The sequence below is a fragment of the Molothrus ater genome, chromosome 1, assembly GCF_012460135.2.
Source record: "Molothrus ater isolate BHLD 08-10-18 breed brown headed cowbird chromosome 1, BPBGC_Mater_1.1, whole genome shotgun sequence".
Classification (NCBI taxonomy): domain Eukaryota; kingdom Metazoa; phylum Chordata; class Aves; order Passeriformes; family Icteridae; genus Molothrus; species Molothrus ater.
The window spans coordinates 132373139-132387314 of NC_050478.2; the positions used below are offsets into that span (position 1 = coordinate 132373139).

Consider the following 14176-nt stretch of genomic DNA (forward strand, 5'->3'; position numbering starts at 1 on the left):
CTACAGACACTGAAATGTTTGAAGTGATGTGCTCCAACAGAAAAGGAACCAACAATTCCCAATTGTTCTTGCTAGTGTTCCTATTGTTATCTGTCTAGGGAAATAGTGAGAGTGCCTAGATTGCCACTGGACTGCTAAACAAATTCTATTCTGTAAGATGCTGCAGCTGCCCATTGTTCTCTCTGATAGACTAATTACTATTGCACTTTCTAATTGCTGCTTACTTGCATTTTTCACAGCCTAACTACACAGCGTGGTAGTGCTGAAGTAGAATGTCTGTGTCCCTGACATCTGAGGGTGTAGTGGCCAATGGCACTGCCAGCCAGTCCCCCCCCCTTTCTATGTAAAATCTCCCACCACGTATTTATAACTTGCTGTTATGAAAAAGGGACATGCTGGTCATAGTGTACATTTTATATTTAAAGCAAAAAGAAATAAGCAAGCAAAAAAACCCAAGACAATGCAAGGAAAATGGCGTAGATCAGCTTTCCTACCTCCCTTGACAGTGACATAACCATTGATTTGACTGTCACCCCCATGATGTGTGCAAACAGTTGACAGCATCTAATGGGGACATACTCATAGCATCATCTATAAACACATGTGGACACAGAGCTAAAGAATACACTTTTCTCAACAAGAAAAAGACGTTCAATAAGAAACTACACATGAGCAACTATGCTGAGTGGAAGACAGAGATAGCTGATTCTAAATGATTAACACTATTTTTCAGAGCTTTCCAATATGCCAAATTTATACTGGTCTAAAGGATGAAGGCAGTGTTGATGAATTTATACTTCTGATTTTGTAGAGATCATTGTGAGCAAGAATAAAGAGCTATTTTCCCTAACCTAGTGCTACAGTTATGAACTGTCATTAGTGTAATAACCAAACTCTTGGCTTCTGTCTTAATTTGGCTAAAGGCACTCAGAACATTGTGTTATCAAGAGAAGATAACTATAATCAAACATACCTGTAAGAGACCTCCTTCCAAACTTTGCCACTTAAGAAAATTTCCTGCTGCATCAAATGAGGCTGCAATAAATTTCAGCTTTACATCCTGTTGATGAAAAAAAAGATAAAGACCAATGAAACTGCCCTGAAGTGGGCATACACATTTTAGAGACTGCTGTCTAATTGTCTGAGGTTTCCTAAAACTCTCAGCACAATCCTTAATTTTTTTGCCCTTTTGATTTTGTTTTTAATTTTGGGTTTGGTAATTTACTTTTTTACAGAAACATACCATTCTTCTACAGCTTCATTAGTGACATGGAAAAAATTCCAAAGGAACTTCTAGACACGGAGATATGCCTTAACCTAATCAGGAATCTGTGCAGATTTCTAATGTACACAATCCTGGAATCTAGAGGGCTTCCAGGACCTTCAGTGTTAGGAGGAACAACAAGTATTTCAGTTATTAAAACAACTTCTACCTTGCATCATTGTTTAATTTAAAACCTAGCCTTGTAGAATATGGCTGGAAAAGGCATAATAATTTTATTTTTGAGTCAATAAGAAAGCTCTAGATAAATTTGGCAGTATAACTGACAAACAGGTTATCACTAGTACTATTTTCTGTAATAAGCTGAAATTGAATAACCTATTTCAGTTATTCTATTTTACAATGAATTTGGAAAAATAAATCACTTTACTGTTTGATTTACTATCTGATTTCTTCATAAAAATGTGCCAATTAACAAACTACTTAAGCAGTCCATCCCTCCCAGGGATGTATATCTGGCTTTGTTAACCTTAAAATTATTTTCCTCACCTTTTTTCCCCTAATTCACTGCAGTAAGAGGAAAAGGCTGGAGTAATACACTGAATCCATCTCTGATACAATCAGCTTGTAGAGATGTGTAACAGAAATATTACAAATAAATTGAGTACGGGGAGAAATGTGTATGTAAGCAACAGAAAGTGTTAAACGCCACATAAAAGTGATGAAGAACACTGTTTTCAGCTACAGAGCTAATAAATGGGTTGTGATAAAACCTGGCACAGACAGGTCTTTAACTTGTCAGCAAAAGACCCAGCACTTTGGTACACCAGGAGGATGGCAGTAAAGATACAGCACATCATATTTACCCCTCTTTTTCACATGAGTTCACCATGAAATCTGACAAAAGGATGTACATATTTAAAAAAAAATCAAAGATCAACTTTGCCTCAGATTTATGAAGATGGAAGTAAACAAGACCCTGAAGCAAAAGACAGACTATGAACTCCTAAACTCTTAAGATGTCTAAAAGGTTTGTGTAGTTACTAGTTTACCACTCCTAATCCAGATCCTTGGGGACACCAATGAACACTTAAAAGCTGGCATCCTTTGTTTCTTGTGCCCTGGTCAGACCACACAGGCAAGCACAACTAGGCCTTATGAGAATGTGGATATGAGAGCAAAGGAAGAGACCAGACGTTATCTTAGGTAAATATCACCTTCCTCTTCCATGAGGTCTCACACTGGGTTTTATTACACTAACTGCCTAAAATTCACCTTTAGTAGAGTCACATCTATAATAAATCCAAACACTTTATGTGATATGTGTCCTCTTCCTATTGGATGCTTCCCTATGTCTACTACCCAACACCTACCTTATCTGTTCCCTTAAAAGTGAAGGTTGTAGGAAAATGATTTTTCTCAAGCACTTGGGATGCTAATCCTGGTTGGTCACCATAATACAGCCATGGAAGATTAGGCCTCCTGAAAAAAGTTACAGTGTTTTCTCTAATGAAACATAAGATTTTTCATCAAAGAACATTTAGAATAATAATTTCCATACAAAGCTATTAAAGACCAAAATTTATGGAAAAGGCAACTTACCAGTAGGGTATTGAATGAATGATGCCTACCCTTGCTGTACTGACAAAAATATACTGGAACAAACCACAGGCATCATTACTTGAAGAGCTCAATGAGTTCATATTCATGACACACATATTTCCAAGAGCTTGGCATGCTGTTAGATTAGAGTACAACTGCAGTGGAGAAACACAAGAACACAGAAAAAAAGTATTTAATTACCCCTCCCTTTTGTGAGGCAGTCATAAAATTAATGTTATTTTTAAGAAGCTACTCCTAAACCTTTGTGTTCACTTGAAAGTAATTTCATTCTGTCAATATCTAGCATTTTCTTCCAGGTATTCAGGTACCATATTTTTATAGAACTGCAGATGGCAGCATGAAATCAATACTCTCACTTTTTCAGCTTATTTTAGTTGCATCCACTAGATGGTTAAAAGTGACAGAAATGTCAAAATCTGCACTTAGAAAACAAAGTAAGAATGAAAATGTTTAATACCACTTAGACTGTATGGCAAAGATTACTTCAAAGACCTCAGACTGACAATTATAGATGCATGTAGTATTTTCTCTTCAGCTTCACATACCTTGCTCAGTTCTGGTAAACACACCAGTGCCAAGTGCTATGCAGAGGTGACACCTGGCATCTGTGTGCAGGGGTCATTGCACTGGTATTAACTTGCCACCTCCTTACCCCCATTTGTGTGGGTCAAACCAGCAGCTGCTCATCACATGCAGGCAGCACCTCTGAATGGCTGAGCAGGGTGAGGCAGACAAACAGAATAAACTGATGCCAGTGATAAAGAATGGGACCAGTGGAGAATTCATCTCAGAGCTGTGTGTATAAGATGATGATAGGAGCAGCTGTAAAGGTGATCTGGGAAAATTCTGAACAAAAGTCTGCTGAAATACTGACTGAGAGGACACCTGCCAGCCTGGGAACATGGCCTGGGAGTCTGAAACATCCTTGAGAAGTGCAGCTGTGTACCTGAACTTCAGAGGCCTCCTGAGATACCATAAATAAGCACAAACCCAAGGAATTGTAACAGCAACCTATCATCTGGAAAGATGAAAAAGAGTCTAGACAAGGCTTAGGATTTAGAAGATGGAAAACATTCCAAAAGAGTAGGAATAGGCAACTGCTATTGATAGTTGTACATTAAAGAGTAGGAAAACAGTCTGGAAAACACAAAAACTAGTCTGAGATATAAAATGTTGTCATCTCTTGGCTGCTCCAGGTGGTGCTGCCCTACACCACCTTATGTGTCTCTGATATAAAAATTACTTTTTACCCAAAATGGAGAGTGAATCTGTCCTTGCCTCTCATCTCTCTCTCAATCTCTACACACAGAGGAGGTCTCCTACACAAACTTTTCTATGAGCTCTCCTAGGCAAGTTACCAGACTGTGGCTAGGGATGCCTGACTGCCTCCAGATTCTGCAATGTTGATCATCTTTGAAGTGAAACTTCATCTGTCATCAGTTTTGAGGGCCCACTCCTGGGGAGTGGTTTCTTGAGTACTGTACTGGTACTATTTGGAATAATACACACATATGGGTAATTCATCATAAGTGCCTTTGCTGCTTTCCTAGTGATCATTTTGTAGCAACTTGTAATATTGAAATGCATGCCTGCTGCTGCTATTGACTGCTGCTACCACTGGAGTACATATATACACCTGCTTTACTAATCATAACTATACTCACTTTACCAGTAATAAACTGCAGTAATCTCTAATAAAAAAATGTAGTAAATAAGACTCCATGTGCTCGTGTATTACAGAATCCTGCAAATCCATATTGTGATCTTTAGAGACTTCTTGACCAGGTAATCCTTTGGGTTGTGACAGATAGGGAACAGAGACAGATAGTAGAACCTGAGAAGTTAAAATCTGATCTTCAGGAGAGCAATACAGAAGAAAAATGAGAATGTGTGGTAACAGAGTTGGTAAAAGGGAACAGAGACACATGCCCTTCACGAGTGTCTGTAACTCTGTTGCCAAAGCCCATGGTTAATGTCACCCAGAGCAACATAATGGTAAATAACACTTGCATATAGAAAGCAAAACAAAGCTAAAAAAGGGTGGTTTCATGGTTATGAATAACTGAAAACCAACTAAAAGGCAAAGAGCAGGTGCCAGTAAATACTGGATATGCTCATTTATATCCAAATATATGGATAGTAGGTCACATACTACCGAATATTGAAGGACTTTTCCTTTAACACCATTCATCCTGTGAAAATTCCAGCACTATAGACTTGCATTAACTTGGACTAGCCCTCAATATTTCTAAGCATTCTGTATATATAGTTATTTCTTTTCTCTTTTCATCTCAAAATAAAATTCTTCAAAAATAAGCAAGGTAAGTTCCAAACATAAAAGTGACATGCTTTTATAGACTACCATTCTGTATAAAAAAGCAAACTGCAAACATTAGTGAAACTCACCCAACAGGCAAAGGCTGAGGACTGAAGGTTTTTCAGAAACCATGCTGATGCCAGTGTTACACCCTGTAAATAAGGAATTTTTTCATTGTCTTAGTTCACAACTCCTACATAATGTAACAGTCCGGAAAACTATGTCAGCTAGAAGATGCTACATTATTTTTTCTAAGACCATTCTGTCATTTGTAAATATCTCAGTCTAACACTATTAGTTCAAAACACAACCATAATGCAATAATTTCTTTCATTTCCCTAAATTAAACAAAGTATAAGAAAAGAGCTGAACTATTTAAGCTTTGAATATGGATTCAGTGATGTAGAAGTTTTCTTTACCACACAAGGGCAGTACTAACAATTTCAGGGGTAAGATGTTGACTTGATGGAAAATCTAACTTAGGACCAAATTTGCCAAATTAATTAGTTCCTCCTTTTTATAATCTCTTTCTTATAACTACTCACATTTGAACTACACATAGCCTTCATACATACTGGAAGCAACTGAAAAGACATATTTTCAATAAAATATTACTTAGAAGATGGCATTTTCAGGGAGCAAATGAATGTTTCATATCCGAAAAACTGAAGACTACTTTTCACTTTCTTTCAAGTGGTAGCTTTTAACATCAACTCATTTAGGAGAAAAACACATTTCTTAGCCACATAGCATTTCCTGAATTCAGAACTACCTGAAAATGGTCCTAACTTTGATCAGATTTCACATTTAATGAAAGTTCATTAACTAAAACAATGAAAAGCCCTTCAAGCTTGTCAGTAGAACGTATTTTCATTCATTAGCTGATTCAAGGAGTTCAGCATTTTGCAGACAATCTCAAACTTTATAGGTGCCCATTTTCTTCTATAAGCTCTAAGATCAAGCAGTAAACTCAAGCCTTGTATTTTTTTCAAATGTTTTACACAAATACATATTTTATATAGTAAAAAAGTCCAGAGGCACTCAGGGACTCTTCAGCATGTTTTTTTCATACAAGAGTATGCTTTAAATACGCACAATTAATACAAAAGGTCACATGCTACTAGTTTTGATATCAAAGTAATGTAAATCACATGCTACTAGTTTTGATATCAAAGTAATGTAAATTACTTCCCCTTTTCAGTCTCCAAAACAGCATGAATTTTTAAAAGCTTACTCCATTATAACAATGCTTGCTTGGTGTCCATACCTGCACTCTATCTTGATGCAAATGACCTTGCCATCACTGGGATCAGACAAAAAATGGGAATTGGAAATATTTACTGAAAGTAAGTAATGAGAAAGCGTGAAAGTGTTTTAGAATAAGTACACTTACTAGCTGTGCAAAACGAACAGCTGCAACTCCCTTTGGGGGTAAACCTTCATGAGCCAAGAAACACAACCCCCCAGTCTGAAAGAAATATAAGAATAAAAAAATATTAATAAGATATTGATACACTTGTCAAAATAACTTTTCTTTTTCTGAACTTCAATACAATAACCATTCTTCTACTTACTAGAATGTTTGGGCTGTTGCAGTCACAAGACTTGCTTACTTGTATGAATGTCTGTTCACATCTTATACACCTATGGATCACAAACATGAAGAATGCACTTAAAATGTAATTAAGTATGATATTTAGTCCTCAGAGAAAGCTGATTACATAGCATGCCCAGAACAGCATCAGCAACTTCACTAGTTTGAACTGAAATTCAAAAGTGATTACTGATTTGTTTCTACTACCAGTGAAGTAGAAAACAAATCAAATAATAGTTTATCAGAATAAGAATTCTCTTCTGCTTCCAATCCAGAGCCTGCTTTTTAGTCACACTAAAGCAAGACAAAAAACCAAGCTGCTGGCCATATAAGGACTTCAGTGAGTGCAAAACACAGTGAGTTTGATACAGGGTTGAGGATTTCCAATTCCATGCCTTCCAAACTGTCATCCCAAAGACTTGGTCTGTTCCTCAGGAATATTCCATTTAAACTAGCATGACACTTTTAAATTTATCATCACAAAAGGGAAAGAGCTCCCACCTGCTTCCTGATGCATCTGAGGCAGAGAAGGACTGCTCACTTTCGTTACAATGTATGCACAATGCTTCATCAAGCAAAACACCATCAAGGCTTCTTTCCACTAAGCAGAAAAGAAAAGCAACTTTGATAAAACTAACTGATGCAGTGTCCCACAGTTCGAGATAAATGTGAAAAAATTCAGCATCTGTGCAGATCTAAAATAAACTCAAAGAGTTTATTTTGAAAAAATCAAGAGCACAACATGCAAATAACATCCACTACAAATGCACATTCATGCACGTCTGTGTGCACTGCTTATAGGTATGCACATGCAGTTTAGTTTTAAATGAGAAATGCAACATTTCATGTCTAGTTTGGCTGTTCCACTGTTGTTTATTCTGAATAAGATTCAAACAAAGGCCTCACTGCAAAGCAAAAATTCAAAACAAGAAGTTTGCAAATTACTGGGAAAAAAAATTACATTTCATCTGAAATGATTCGTGGAAATGTCACAATTTCCAAGTTTCAAAACTGCATCTTCCACCGACTACATCATCTGAACAAGAGATTTCAAATCTAATTATTAAGAAAAATCCAAAGAGCGTAAAAAAATACAGTACTAATGTTCTTCCTGCATGTCAAATTACAGAATCAGCTTTGCTCTCAATATTTTACCATAAAGGCCTGAAATGTATTTTGTAACTCTCACAAAGTTTAAGGCAGAAGACTGGTATTCAGTGTTTTGCAGATTCCTAGGAAAATTTAAAATTATTGATCTGGAAAACACTTATTCTCCAATGTATTCTGTCAGAAATTTAACTAAAGTGGACATTTGTAATATTTATTCAGAGAATTACAGGCATTTCAGGTCTTTGAAAATAAGGAAAACTAGAGGTCCCAAGAGCTTTTATGTTTTACAGAACTGATGAAAACTGTACTTTGCTCTTATGTTTCTACCATGCAAAATAAGCAAAAATCCATTTAACACTAAATTTAACATTATTTTTCTGTCTACTGATTATCATCTGCAACTACTAGAGAGCATCAAGTAAGAAGCACAGGTATAGGGAAGCACATCTCAGAAAGTCACAGGTACAATTATCTCAGGGAGGCACGAAATCCACCGACACTAATGCACAGCCATTTGCTGGATTTGCTCAGCGTGTTCTCTCCCACCTACTCATACAGTTACAATTCCTTTACTGCACTTTATACTTCAAAACACTGTAATGTTTTTATAGTCTGTATTGACATTGTTTTTATTCCAACTTTAACGACTCCATCCATTGCCAAAGAGCTTGAAGGAAGTGATACATCAGTATTCATTTATGGAATGTTTGCACAATAGTTTTTATTGCAATGAGCAATGGTATAGATTTATCTGTTGTTTTTCATGACAAAGAAGATCAAGAGCGATGTTGAATTTTTACATTAGATAAGAAAACATATGTAAAATTTTCTTTCTTACTGAACAGAAGAGCATATCTTAGTAAACTCAAATATCTAAAACAAGTGCTATCATCTCTTAGCTGGAATACATTTTTTACCTAGTATTTCATTATTGGGGCATTTACAGTTTCCTTTTGAAGTCAGGCCTCTGGGGCAAGTAATGCAATTCCATCCATCTTGAGTAACTCCGCTCTAAAATAAAATATAAAACATTAGAAGTTTCAAAAATATAGAGATCATCCAGTATCTGTGAAGAATGCCTTATCCAGCCTTTAGTTAATAGAAAATGAGTTCAGATAAAACATCAATAATATTCATGAAGCTTTTAAAGATAAAAAAGGCTAAACAATCTAGCAAAAGTAATTTCTAGCAAACACACACAAAAAAGTTAAGCTCCTCTGAACCTGTTAGCTTACATCCTTCAGGGAAAATGAAAAATAGAATGTTTAAAAAAAGATACATTGAATAAACATAATAATGCATACATAGACATTTTGCATATAAACTGCATGCTGCAATTGCATTTAAATATATAGAAGTAATGGAAATTGAAGAGTTCTAAGTGAAGCAGCTTATATAATTGTTTGGAATTTTGTACCTACCCAGACAGTTCATATCCACACTTATTTTATACTATGAAGTAACTGCATTACAGATAAAACCACTGAGGAAAATGAAGACAACTCTCATCCTCAAGTGCTACTGATGTTACTCCCTTCTCCACTATGACCATTTTATCTTTGCAAAAGCCTTGGCAGTAGATCAAAGGCAAATGCCACCATTGCAGGAAAGAGGAAAAAATAGCAAAAGATCACAACACAAAAGGATACAAAGTCTTTGTCTAACACAGCAAGAAGATGGAAAGAAAAGGGAAATTACCTACATAGCCCATTAGCCACTGAACACCTAACTCAGGCAAGTAAGCTGCTCTCCTGAGAGAGGCTCACCCTCTCTCCTGAGGCTTCACCCTCAAAAGTTGGTTTGATGGAAAAATACATTTCTTTGTTGACTATAGTGGGAAAAAATCTTGTTTAGCCTGGTGTCTCTGGATCAATGCTGAGATTATGACACAAAATTGTAACTTAATTTGTCAAGGAAGGTCAGAAGAACTGATGAAATTATAATTATAATTCAAGTAACATAGTAGGAGCAGCTCATTTTGAAGTAAGAAGATGAAATATTGTGGATTATGAAGATAACAGCCTAAGTATCACAATAACAGTATTTACATAAATAATCAGTTAAGATATCTATGAGCTGAAAAGCATCTTCAACATTGTTCAGAGTTGTGTTCTCTGAACAAGGACAAAGCAGAGAAGAAAAGTAGTGGAAGGAACTTAAACACTTAAAAAGATTCTTATTTTCTCATGGGGTCAAATTTGTAATGAAAAAGGCAAAATAATAGAAATAGACAACTCTAAATTGGAAAAAAAATACTGCATATAAGCATGGTCTAAGAAATTCCCAATCAAAGACTATTATGTAAAAATATTTTAAATTAATGCAAAATAACTTGCAGCCAGGACAAAATTTAAAATTAAAAACCCCATAATGGTTATGATTAGTATTCTATCATTATGGCAAACATGGAACATACAAGACTTACCATATTTTCTGGGCATTTTTCACAAGTAATAGAGAACCCCCCATTACTAGAAACCATCCTGTATCCTGGCTCACATTCACAGGAACTACCTGAAGAAAACAACACAAATGCACTTTTAATCTATATAGAACTGACTGGTTGTAACAGAATATGAAGACCAACTACTATTGCTCTCAAGAGATCAAGATGGATTATTTGATAGACACATAAAACACTTGAATGAGATGTGAATGAAAATCATCTTGCTTTTTAAAAAATGCCCATTCTTTGAAAAATGCCCATTACAGTTTGTACATAGATGTTTTAGGAGAATGTTACAAGGCTGACTGATCTACCAGGGTGGAACAGGGATACAGAGTTTGTATTTTGAGGGTTTTTTAATGAAACCAAATTTTACCAGTTGGTCTGTAAGAGATATAATCTCTCTATCTAAATCTTGCCACAGCCTTTCCTCTCTACAACATCAGCATTATATGTTTGTATACAGGTTTTATTTTTTCAATTTGAAGTCAGTCCTAAAACCAAAATGTGCTCCTATGAAAAGGTTTTTCAAAATATAACTGTTGTATGAAAAGCTGTTTTCAACTCAAGGCTTTTAAAATTGTGCATGGGGATCAAGTTTTATATTGAATGGTTTTCAGTGAGTGAACACAACATACTTAACATTTTGTATGAAATTAAACACTCTTTTCATGGCACAGTATAATGCCCACCTGCTAGTGCTAAACAACTTTTTTTTTTAGAAATGTTTCCTGTCTCAGTGTCATGAATTTCCCTCTGTACTTTTAAACACATACTGGAAACCAAAATTGATTATATGTACTAATAAACTGTTTTTATCGTTTAAGCTTATTGAACTGTTCAGGCAAAAATAATGTTGAATTCTGTGGAAAGTTTTATAACTTTAAATTACATTCTAATGAGTCCAGCTGTACAGAAACATTTGTCAAAGTGATCAAACATTTCTACTTAATTCCAAAGAAGAAAAAGCCCAATTGGATTAGATCAATGAAAAGTTTGAGTTGTGACACTCACAGTGACAATACCTAGATTTTTAGGGATGTCACCTGAAAGCAGAATCCAGGCTGATGAGCTAGCCAAGGAGGGTATGGGCAATCACAAGTGGAATTCAACCAAGATGCAAACAGCACTGAGCAGCACCTATCTACACTGCTCCAGTCAGATCTGCAGACACTGCTGCACACTTGACCCTCCCCTTGGAATTCTCCTCTCCTTGAAGCCCTTTATTTAGCGGAAGATTCAGCCTAAAAAGGAGCTATGGATCTAGACACGCACATTCTCAGGGGATCTGAAAGCAAATAGTATTTTTTTTTCCAGTAAGTGAACTATGGGGTCAGTCTTTAGGACACCATGGTGGTGGTGGTGAAGGTGAGCAGCTTCCACGCAGCAGCTGTGAGCAGAGCCCTCCACATCACTGCTTTCCACAAAGTACCAGCCCTGCAGAGAGAGGTTCTTGGGTCTCAGGCTCAAATTTGTACACACACCAGGGAACTCCCACTCTTGTTGGACTGTGTATTGTATGAAAGATGGACCCTTTAATACCTCCTTATGCCCTAAGGAAAGCAGCCAGCTATCTGTATTTTCCATTTAGTACTGTCAGGCTGTGCTGTATGTGCTCCAAGTTCCCATGAAGGACTTGGACTAGCACAGGCACAGCATGAGGATCTGACACTTGGTATCTCAGACATTCAAGTCTGACAAGGAGTTTAAAGTTACGTAAGTGATCGAGAACATAAATTCACGGTCCTGTAGAATTTTACAGATGAAAATGCAAATACAATATAATGCTTGAGAGAAAAAAAAAATATTATTAGAAAAAGGTCGAAAGTCATTTCTCTGAGCTGGATCTCAGATACATCACAGCTGTGCTGGGGCCTCTCAGGTCTCTGCGGGATCCCGGCCCTTTCACGGCTTTCCCAGACCTGTTTTACCGCCACAGCCGGAGCCCCAACCGCGCACTGCCCGCTGCTGGGGGCGGATTCAGCGCGGAGCCGCCCGAGCCCCGCCTCCCCCATCGCTCACCGCCGGCGCTCTGCCGCTGGTGGGCCCCGCAGGGCGCGCAAGCCAGGCGGGAGCTGTCGAAGTAGCGGTCGGCGCCGCAGTCGGCGGGGCGCTGCAGCGGGACGGAGAAGCCGCGGGCGGGGGGCAGCGCCGCCGACACCGCCATGAGCAGCGCAGCGGCGGCGGCCCCGCGGCCCCGCGTCGCCATGGCACCGCGCGCCCCGCCCGCGCGCGCCCATTGGCCGGAGCCGCGCGGTACGGCGAGCGCCGGGGGCCCGCCGCCGCAACACGCGAAGGGTCCGCGGCGGGGCGGGGCGGGGCGGGGCGGGGGAGGGTGCACTAGCCCGAGTTTGTGTGTTTGGTGTACTGAGAGTTTCGTTCGTCGTGTGCGAGACAGGAGCGAGAAACGAGAGGACACCGTGGCCCGTTTTGCATTTGCCAGTACCTCGTCTCTAGAACTGATGCACAATGTATCATCCCAATGGAACACGTATTTGTAATTTCTCCCCAGACAGGGAAGGGGTAACAAGGCGAAAACACAAAATGTCTAGAGCAATGGATGCTCAGCCAGTGTTACTCCCCTTTACCTTTTACACCTTTGTCACACTCTTGTTCACAACCCACAGAAGCACAGAATGAGTCCGGTTGGAAAGGACCACAGTGGGTCATCTGGTGCAACCTCCCTGCTCAAGCAGGGCCATCCCAGAGCACACGGCACAGGATTATGACCAGAGAGCTCTTGAATATCTCCAGTGAGGGAGACTCCACAACCTCTCTGAGCAGCCTGTTCCAGTGCACCCGCACAGTCAAGTTCTTCATGTTCAGGTGGAACTTTCTGTGCCTGTTTCTGCCTGTTGCCTTTTGCCTCATTCCCTTACCAAAACTTTGCAATACACCATGTCCTGGATTTTAGTTATTTCTTATTGTCACTCTCCTGTGTGCTAATTGCCTAACTATTATGATTTTCGACATTACATGCTTTATTTGTCACTAGATTTATTTTGTTGGCTCGACAACTGTTAAAAGGTTGAGTTTATGTTTTGAAGTAGAATTACCTGTCCCCAGGCTCAGGTTCATGTAAATTTGACTGTGTAAAGACATAACTGTTTTACTGGTGTGCTTGATTTGTGAAAACCTCCACCTTGTACCCCGCACAGAATAAACAATATCTTTTTTCTAAACAAGACTCTATCTGTGTTGAGAGAGCTCCTAAAGCCGGCAACATTCCGAGGTGAATCTATCATAAATAGTACAGGGGTTTTTTTCCTACGTAAAATGGAACAGACATGTACAGGATATGCACAAAAAGACGGGAGAACGTAAAGTCAGGGAAGGCAGGTAGGATAAACATTAGGATAAATATACCTCGCTTGCACAACCAAGGGACTCTGCCTCTGCCTTTCCCTTTACTTAATCTTGAACCTTTCCTCCTTCTCCTCCATTCGTGCATCCTTGTCCTCCCCTCCTCTCAGAGCCCAGGCCGGAGCCAGCCCCGAGCCGCGTTCCAAACCGGGCCAAGGGGTCGGACCCGCGACCCTGAGCGGCGTCTGATCTCGGCACGGGCCGGCACCGACGGGAACGAGCCTGAGCGCAGCGCACAGAGCGGCAGCGGCGCTCGGTCACCGTGTGACGGATCTCTACATACAGATCTGTCACGGTGAAGGTCTATCTCTACGCATAGCTACAATCTAACCGCTCTGTTATTACACAGCTCCCTCAGATCTACTGAGGCAGGGAGCGCATGCGCACTGCCTGCGGCGCGGCTCGCGCCCGCGCACTGCAGCGGAGGGGGCGGGGTCGCCCCGCCCGGAGGGTGCGCGCGCAGGTCCGCGCTCGCGCTCGCGCAGCTTCCCCTCAGCGTTG

General features: G+C 39.3%; 1 protein-coding gene across 2 annotated transcripts in view; it reads right to left on the bottom strand.

Moving 5' to 3' along the window:
* The window catches only part of TMEM67 (transmembrane protein 67), a 32437-nt gene extending 19916 nt beyond the window's left edge, over positions 1 to 12521 (bottom strand). For both annotated transcript variants that reach the window (XM_036406835.2, XM_036406833.2), the window contains exons 1-10: positions 12335 to 12521; positions 10292 to 10380; positions 8784 to 8877; positions 7258 to 7357; positions 6737 to 6806; positions 6556 to 6630; positions 5252 to 5314; positions 2825 to 2979; positions 2596 to 2704; positions 974 to 1060 (exon numbers count right to left, since the gene is read on the bottom strand). In XM_036406835.2, the coding sequence (XP_036262728.2) occupies positions 974 to 1060; positions 2596 to 2704; positions 2825 to 2979; positions 5252 to 5314; positions 6556 to 6630; positions 6737 to 6806; positions 7258 to 7357; positions 8784 to 8877; positions 10292 to 10380; positions 12335 to 12521 (1029 nt within the window). The remainder of the gene's footprint in view (positions 1 to 973; positions 1061 to 2595; positions 2705 to 2824; positions 2980 to 5251; positions 5315 to 6555; positions 6631 to 6736; positions 6807 to 7257; positions 7358 to 8783; positions 8878 to 10291; positions 10381 to 12334) is intronic.
* Between the last annotated feature and the right edge of the window lie 1655 nt (positions 12522 to 14176).